General features: G+C 61.8%; 1 protein-coding gene across 1 annotated transcript; it reads right to left on the bottom strand.

Annotated features, from left to right (window-relative positions):
* Positions 1 to 1,771: 1,771 nt before the first annotated feature.
* On the bottom strand, positions 1,772 to 8,631 carry LOC104332182 (uncharacterized). The gene is made up of 20 exons (XM_075429072.1): positions 8,517 to 8,631; positions 7,595 to 7,741; positions 7,390 to 7,511; positions 7,179 to 7,287; positions 6,968 to 7,084; positions 6,720 to 6,787; positions 6,522 to 6,629; positions 6,202 to 6,387; positions 6,012 to 6,114; positions 5,778 to 5,919; positions 4,956 to 5,139; positions 4,743 to 4,842; positions 4,536 to 4,654; positions 4,358 to 4,395; positions 4,037 to 4,149; positions 3,795 to 3,943; positions 3,482 to 3,576; positions 3,107 to 3,185; positions 2,739 to 2,847; positions 1,772 to 2,366 (listed from the first exon to the last, which is right to left on the bottom strand). Exons 1-20 carry the CDS (start codon positions 8,575 to 8,577, stop codon positions 2,293 to 2,295), a joined length of 2,223 nt encoding a protein of 740 aa, XP_075285187.1. The 5' UTR covers positions 8,578 to 8,631; the 3' UTR covers positions 1,772 to 2,292.

Genomic DNA, 8,631 nt, shown 5'->3' with positions numbered 1-8,631 from the left:
GCTGCTCGCTGCAGCATCCCGCTGCTCCTGGGCTCAGGGGCTGACCCCAGACCTTGCTGGCAGCTGTGGAAGGGCTGCTAACTCTCCTGCCCCTGGCTTGTGGTGGCCTCTTCTGCAGGACCATGGTGGGCTAATGGACCTTTGCTCCAGCTCCCTCTTCTGGCCTGAACTCGGTGGCTTTTGCCTCTTGTAGAGGCTGAATATCTGCACTTAGTCTTTGCCTTCCACCCCCCAGTGCTGCTGGGACCTTTATACTGGGTCATACATGTGCTGGTTCTTCCCTTACCTGCTTTAAAGGGCATCTCCCATCATCACCAAGGCAACGCTAAAACCATCCAAGCCTGGATCTCTGATCAAGCAGATTCCTTATGCTCTTGCGTCTTCCTTGCTCCGGCAGCCTTACAGGGGCAGCCAGGAGCTTTCCCCCTGATGTGAACATGGGGAAGAAGATGGTGGGTGTTAATGTGGCCTCAGCTTGGCTCCATACTGACACCTGTAACACTGTCACTTGATCTTGGCTTCAAATCCTCCCATGGAACATGTTCAGCCACCTAGGCAGGACGATACAGCCCCTGATGTCCCTGTGACACACGAACCCACTGCTGGGTCACCCAGACGCAAGCGCCAAGCCTATTCCACGGGCTGGACCACTGAAGGTGCAAGCCCAGAGCCTGCCTGTGCCCTCCACCGGTGGCCTGGAGCTGGTTTTGCCCCCTCCAACACAGCCATGCTACGTCCCCAGCACACAGGACTTCCAGGAGCATGGCCAAGAGAACTATGGAATGAAGGATCAGGGACTTGCTTTTGCCAATACAAGCGTTGGCCACCGATGGGAGGCCTCTCCCAATAACCTGGGATGGCTGCTGCGTGATGGGCACAAGATCCTGGATGCTGCTCTTCCTAAAAAATTACTTTTAACTACCGCAAAGCTGACAGCTCTCTTTTGAGGGTTTGCTGGAGTTGCTGCTAGTCTACTGCATGTTGAGTTTTTAATGATAAAAGCTTCTTGCTGGCTCATGGTGGTGGAGGCTTTGCTCCTCATGTTCAGACGGAACTTCCTGTGCTTCAGTTTGTGCCCGTTGCCCCTTGTCCTGTCGCTGGGCACCACTGAAAAGAGTCTGGCCCCATCCTCCTGACCCCCACCCTGCAGAAACTGAAGCAAACTGAAGCAGAGGAAGCTCCAGCTGAACCCAAGGAAGAACTTCTTCCCTCTGAGGGTGACGGAGCCCTGGCCCAGGCTGCCCAGGGAGGTTGTGGAGTCTCCTTCTCTGGAGATATTCAAGCCCCACCTGGACAAGGTCCTGTGCAGCCTGCTGTAGGTGACCCTGCTTCGGCAGGGGGGGGTTGGACTAGATGACCCACAGAGGTCACTTCCAACCCCGACCACTCTGTGATTCTTAGGAGCCTGGTAAAGACCTCTGAGCAAGGATGACAAGACCAGGCTGGAAACAAGAGCTGGAGCTTAGGGAGGGTCAAGGAGAAAGCTGGAGCCCACAGCCAGCCCACCACTGTCTCTGTTCCTACAGCACAGTGGTGGATCTTCCCCACCCTTGTGCTGTGGCTGAGGACATTGGGCACTGCCCTGCTCCACTCCTAGGGATGCTGGCTCCAACTGAGCCATCGCTGGTGCCCAACACCCACCACACTGTGAGCCAGCCTTGGCGGGCACCAAGCAGCCATCACCTCAAGAGCATCACTAACCTGGTGGACTCCCCTTAGAGGGGCCTGGACAGGTGACCAAAGGCTCATTTAAGGAGAAACAAGCTTGTTTCTGATTTGTACAAAACTGCTTTAATGACAAAACAGCTGAAAAATACTTTTTGGTGCATTTCTAGTACCATCACGAAGCTCTCTGTGATCCCCAGACCTGAGTCCCTTCCAGGCCCAGGATCACCCACTGCCTGGAAGGGCGAGAGGCTCTTCCAGGCACCTTCTTCCAGTGCATGATGTCCCAAGGGAGGGGTCTGTCCTTGAGACCGCACAGAAACCCCCTTCAAGACCCTCCACTAAGGACAATTTTCCTTCTAACCGCACAGGCATGGGCTGGAAATACCTCTGTGAAGTGCTCTGGCATTGAGGCTCCTTCTTGGTTCAGGAGTGCTTCCATTGCCACCACCCTTCCCATCACTGAAGCCCCGTTGGCACCCCACTAGGGGAGCGAGGCAGCAGCAGGACCTTCAGCAAACGATGCTTCCAGACCGGAGCCAGCCCGGCCGAGTCCCTGAGACACCGAATAACGCCTTGATGGGCGCTGGACCCAATGATAGGGTTGGAGAACGCAGAATCCAAACCTCAGCAACCACTGGGCGATGGGGCGAAGAAATACACAGCCAGGAGGATGAAGTAAACCATCACCAGCACCGTGCCTAGGGCAGACAGAGCAGGTTGGAGGCAGTTACTCCCTGGAGCAAGGAGGGAGACCTTTTAAGACCTTCTGGTGTGGTCTGGACTGGCCCACTGTAGAGGACTTCCATGGTCCTCTGCAAAATCTCAATTAAAAGGGGTTTAAAATTCCCTCTTAAGGGTGAAGGAGTGTTCCCCCTTGGAGCTGCTGCAGGGTGGCAGCTCCAGCACCCCCAAGGTGGTCAACCAAGACCCCAGAATTGCTCAAGCCACCACATGCCAAGAACTGCAGCAAGCAGATGCCCCCAGGGCTGTCTCCAGGCGCCCCCCACCCCATCAGCGCAGGGAAGCTGGGTACACCAAGTCCCACAGCAGCCTTGCGGGTGAGCGGTCACCTTGGAAGTAGTCACATTTGCCATCCATGAAGATGTAGTTCATGAGCACCACGCTGAACATGCTGGCGTAGACGTGGAGGTCGCTGAAGACAAGCGTGAAGTTGGTCGGCTGTGAGGCAGAGACGATTTTGGATTTATGGCCAACCAAGGACAGCCCCTCACCAACTGCGGTTGGGGACTTGCACGTCAGCCCTTGAACCCCCTCTGCTACATGTCCCTAGGGCTGGGGACAGCATCAGCCAAGGTAGAAGACATCTGACCCCACCTTCCCCTGCACTGAGCAGAGGAGACAGTGGCTGTGCCCTTGCCACCTCTCATGGAGTGCCACATGTCCCCAGCCCTGCTGGGGCTGTCCTGGGGCTACTCACGTAGAAGATGGTGAAGAGCACCAGGATGGGGATCTGGAGCATGCAGACCTGGACGGCAATGCAGTTCCCAATCTCAATGCTGGGGAGGACAGAGAGGTTAAGAGCCACCAAGAGCCAGGTCTCCAGCAGCCCTTGGGTCACTCAACTTGGGGTGAGAACAAACCCATTTCAGGGAACCAAATCATGGAGCCCAATCTCATTCTGGCCCCATTTTTTGGGTGGCTTTAAGTCCTCTAGAGGGCAAATCCCCACAGATCTGACCCACCAATGCAATTAAGCTGGGCAAGCCCATCACCATCGCTAAGGCACAGCTACGGGGCACGGGGACCACGCTGGAGGAGGACACCCCAAAGCCCATCCTTCGAGCCATCTCACCTCAAGCTCAGGTTGTTCTGCAGGGCGAACTGGATGCCGTTGACGATCTCCGGCAGCTCAGGCACCATCGCCAGCACAGTGACACCAATGAAGTACTGCAGGGAAGAGGCGACATCAGCATATGCGTGTGGCCTGATCCTGACCACATCCAAGCTGTGGACAACCAGGCTCCTCGGTGCATGGAGCATCTCAGCACCTTGTCCCCCAGCTTTTGGGGCTCAACCCCACAGCCAGGGCAGGTTCTCATCCCTGGAGGGCACATCTTGGTCCCCAGGGCCACCCCAAGCAGGCTCACCGCCATCCCCACACTCACCTGCGAGATGGTGGAGTTGGTGAGGATGGGGCTGATGTGCTCCGTGGCCAGGTCAGCACAGGCTGACATGCAAAGGGTGGAGAGCAGGAGGATGACCAGTGCCCGCCAGCGAGACCAGTGGACCACAGCGCTGTGGTGGTGGCCAGGCACTGGGGGAAGAGCAGAGAGACGGTGGGACACCCCAGGGCAGTGAGAAGAGCCAGCCCTGCAGCCAGGGCATCCCGCGGTTTGGGGACACTCACTGTGACAGTCGCTGATGTGGATGTCGTAAATGTGCGAGTGAGTTTTCAGGGTGAAGAAGAGGCCGATGAGGTAGGCAGCAGGGAGCAGCAGGGACACGGTGTACACCAGGGGTCTGTGGGACATGGGTGACATGTTCAGTGTCACCATCCCTTGGCAAGGTTCCCTTGCACCATCTGGGGATGGAAGAGATGGGGGTGCAGGATCGGAGCCCTTCAGGGTGGCAAAGAGGGGACCTGGGAGGGATGTGGGGCCACAACCCAGCCTGGGAGGTGCCACCCCACTGTGGGGACAACCCTGTCCCCACCCCAGCAGACACTCACTGGACGTGACTATAGTAGAGGGTGCCGTTGTCCTCCATCTGTGGAGAGAGAGCCTGTCAAAGGGGATGCAGGGGACAAGGGACAGCCCCGCTGCCACCGCCAAGAGCAGGAGCCAGGTGGGCTCAGAGCATCCCCGACCCCAAACCTCGGCGGGTGGGGGTCCTTGTCCCCCCCTCACCAGGTCAAAGTGACAGTTGTGGCAGAGGTAGTGGCCCAGCGGGTTCTGGGTGACGTTGTGGCACTCGCCGCACACCAGCTTCCCGTACACCTTGGAGAACAGCGTCGGGGCAAAGACACCTGTGGGGAGGGAGGGACACAGGGTGGGCGCCCACGCTGGTGGGACCCCCCCCATCCAAACCTGGGGACACCTCTGTCCCCAACTCACCTCCCACGGAGAGGAAGAGCAGGGCCGAGCCAACGCCCGCCGAGCGGCTGTTGAACCGTTGCTCCTGGTGCCGGATGCCACCGATCACCATGCACAGACCCTTGGGGATGGAGAAACCCACCCACCCCCCCAGAAAATGTCCCCATCAGCATCCTCCTGGCTTTCTGCAGAGACCGGGCACTCTCGTGCCGTGAGCGTGCCACCCCATCTCACCGGGACGAAGAGGACGCAGCCCACAAGCGTCCCCGTCAACGCTGACTTGACGACCTCGGCGTAGCAGCGGTTGCCCTCGCGCGAGCCTTTGATGAGGGCCGTGATGTAGAAGGTGAGCTCCGTGATGGAGCCGAACGTGGCGTTCACCACCGCTCCCACCGCAAAGTTGCTCTGGGCCGAGATGCTGGAGGAGGAGGAGGAGAGCGTCAGCGGGGCTGGCACGGTGGCAAGGGAGGTTCTCCTTCCCCTCTGCTCTGCCCTGGTGAGGGCCCCATCTGCAGTGCTGTGTCCAGTTCTGGGCTCCCCAGTTCAAGAAAGATGAGGAGCTACTGGAGAGAGTCCAGCAGAGGGCTACGAGGATGGTGAGGGGACTGGAGCATCTCTCCTGTGAGGAGAGGCTGAGGGAGCTGGGCTTGTTCAGCCTGGAGAAGAGAAGGCTGAGAGAGGACCTAATAAATGTTTATAAATATCTCAAGGGTGGGTGTCAGGAGAATGGGACCAGACTCTTTCCAGTGGTGCCCAGCGACAGGACAAGGGGCAATGGGCACAAACTGAAGCAGAGGAAGCTCCAGCTGAACCTGAGGAAGAACTTCTTCCCTCTGAGGGTGACGGAGCCCTGGAACAGGCTGCCCAGAGGGGCTGTGGAGTCTCCTTCTCTGGAGATATTCAAACCCCACCTGGACAAGGTCCTCTGCAGCCTGCTCTGGGTGACCCTGCTTGGGCAGGGGGTTGGACTGGGTGACCCACAGAGGTCCCTTCCAACCCCGAACATTCTGTGATTCTGTGAAGGGGGGGACACGGGTCCCTCCCGCCACCGCTCACCTGGCGATGGCCATCCCGATGTAGTAGGAGAGAGGCATGATGGAGAGCAGGGCCAACGTGAACTTGACGGGGGAGCTGGTCAGGCGGTTGTGGCTGTCCACGTAGCCCAGCACCAGCGTCACCAGCACCAGCGGCAGCAGGTCTGGGGTGGCCGGTCAAGGAGATGACTGAGGTGGGGTGGGATCTGGGGCCAGGTCCCGAACCTCGTTCCCCCTCCGGCCCGCGAAAGGATACTGACGGCGAAGACGTTGATGCCGTCCACGGCGTATTTGTAGTAGTAGGGGTTGACGGCGCGGTAGCAGCACAGGATCACCTCCCCCTCCAACGGCACCTCCGTCTGCGGAGGGACAAGTGGGTGACACCGCTCCGAGCACCCCCCACCCCAAAATCCACCGGACCCTCGCCCCCGCACCCAGTCACCCACCATCCTCAAGCGCCGGACGAGCACCCGCTCCGGGGGCAGCAGGAGGACGCGGGCGGCCGCGCGGGCGCTCAGCTTGGCCACGGGGATGAGAACGACCAGGAGCCACGCGGCGACGCACGCCAGCCCGTGGGCCAGCGCCAGCGCCGGGTAGCCCAGGCACAGCCACGCCACGCCGCCGGCACGCCGCTGCGAACGGGTGAGTCGCTTTCAGGGTTTGCCCACCCTAAAACACCCATGGGTGCCATCCCCACCGTGATAGGGAGCTCCCGGGGTGCTCGTGACCGGGAAAAGGGTGTCACCGTGTCCAGCACGGGGCTCACCCAGTGCCCGGCGTCCGCCCAGCACCGCGGGCGCCAGCGGCGCGGCACGGGGCCGCCGAGCAGCGCTGAGCTCTCCCCCGCACCCGGCGCCTGGTGGGATTTGGGGACCTGGGGGAGATCGGGGGTGGGTGTCAGGGTGCGGCATGGGACACCCCGATTTATCCCCCGGTGGGGTCCCGATTCGGGGCACGCCGTTACCTCCACTTTCTGGATCACTTTGCCGAAGGGCCAGAGGAAATACCCGGCCAGGTCCCAGCAGAGCCGCCCTGCGGGGACACGAGCGTCACCTCTCCTGGGGACACCCATGTCCCCACCACCTACAGGGCCACCCCCCAGAGACGGGACCCAGGAGACCCCATGACCCATGGGTGCCGTTTCGGGCTCAGCCAAGAGACCCACGGTTCAGCCAGCCCTTCACATGATGGGGTCCCAAATTTGGGACTCACCATAAGGAGCCCCCACAACGGTGATGAACATCACGGCAGCCACGAGGACGTAGAGGAGCGAGAGCCACCAGCCGAAGAACAGCAGGTAGAGGACGTTCCCACACGTCACCGTGGACCCTGCGGGAGGGAAGGCACCAGATGGGACCGTTGTCACCTGCAGCAGCCCAAATCCACGCTGCCACCGCACAGGGTTGTCCCCAAGGCCACCCACCTCCGGAGCCCCGGATGACGTTGAGGTCAGAGTAGAGCTCCTTCACGATCTCCGATCGGTCCTCCCAGGGCCGCGCCGTCACGTGGCTCTTCCATTTCTTGAACCCAAACTGCAGAGAGAGTATTTTTCGAGGGGGGAGAGAAGAAGAAAACCCATTGCAGCCGCCCAGGAGCACCCATGGGTGCCCCTAACCCCCACCGTGGGCACCCACCTTGTAGTTGTTGGAGAGTTTGTTGGCCTCCACGGCGTTCTCGGCCGTCAGGGTGGTTTTCACCACGCAGCTCTCGCAGACCTCGTCCGAGTGCTGCTGGCAGCATGGCGGGGTGGACATGGCTGCGGGCGAGACAGGGGGGGTAACAGGGGGTGTGGGACCCCCCCCAAAGCCCCACACCCAGCCCATCCCGTGGCCAGCCTACCTGGGGGGACACGGGGACGGTGTGCGTGGCAGCCTGGGTCGCCCAGGTCACCGTGCACGTTGTTGATGGTGGCGCAGTGCCGGTCGCAGAGGGAGCCCCGGCGAGGGCCGTCGCTGTCACCCTGGGGCTCGGTGGCCTTGGGGACATCTGCGGGGTGAGGAGCAGGATCATGCTGGGGCCGTCTCCTGCCTGGGCTCGGTGCCACGGGCCCCCCCGGGGGCTGCTGCGCTGGGACGTCACCCTGGTCCCCAAACCCACGGGGGGACACACGCAGAGCTCCCCCGGTGGCACCCAGGGGATGCTCGGGATCGGGGACCCCCCAGAACCTGGGATAGGGGAGATCCCTCCTGGTGGGATGCTTGGGATGGGGGGGGATCCCCCCCCGGTGAGATGCTCAGGATGGGGGGGGATCCCCTCCCCGGTGGGATGCTTGGGATCAGGGACCCCCACCCGGTGCCCAGGATGCTTGGTATGGGGGGGGGACTCCCATATCCTGCCCGGGATAGGGGAGATCCCTCCCGGTGGGATGCTCAGGATGGGGGGGGGACCCCACTAGTGCCCGGGATGAGGGGGATCCCCCCACGGTGGGATGCTTGGGATCAGGGACGCACCCCCCCCAGTGCCCGGGATAGGGGAGATCCCCCCCGCGGCGGGATGCTCGGGATGGGGGGGGGGGGGGTCCCCACTGGTGCCCGGGATGAGGGGAATACACCCCACGGTGGGATGCTCAGGATGGGGGGGTCCCCATTGGTTCTCAGCATGGGGGGGATCCCCCTCGGGTGAGATGCTCGGGATGGGGGGGGGGGGAGAATCCCACCGATGCCTGGGATGGGGGGGGAAATCTCCCCCAGTGGGATGCTCGGGATGGGGGGGGGACACCCCCGCGGGCCCTCCCCCCCCCCGCGGGCCCTCCCCCGCTCACCGGGCGCATCCTGCGCGCAGCAGCAGCGGCGGCGGCGGCCGGGCTGGCTCTCGCTGGCCATGGCGGGGGCGGCGGGCCCGGGGGCGGCTCCGCTCCGCTCCGCTCCGCCGGTATT

This window comes from Opisthocomus hoazin, chromosome 8 (genome assembly GCF_030867145.1).
Source record: "Opisthocomus hoazin isolate bOpiHoa1 chromosome 8, bOpiHoa1.hap1, whole genome shotgun sequence".
Taxonomy (NCBI): Eukaryota; Metazoa; Chordata; class Aves; order Opisthocomiformes; family Opisthocomidae; genus Opisthocomus; species Opisthocomus hoazin.
This window is presented reverse-complemented; position numbering and strand designations above follow the sequence as displayed.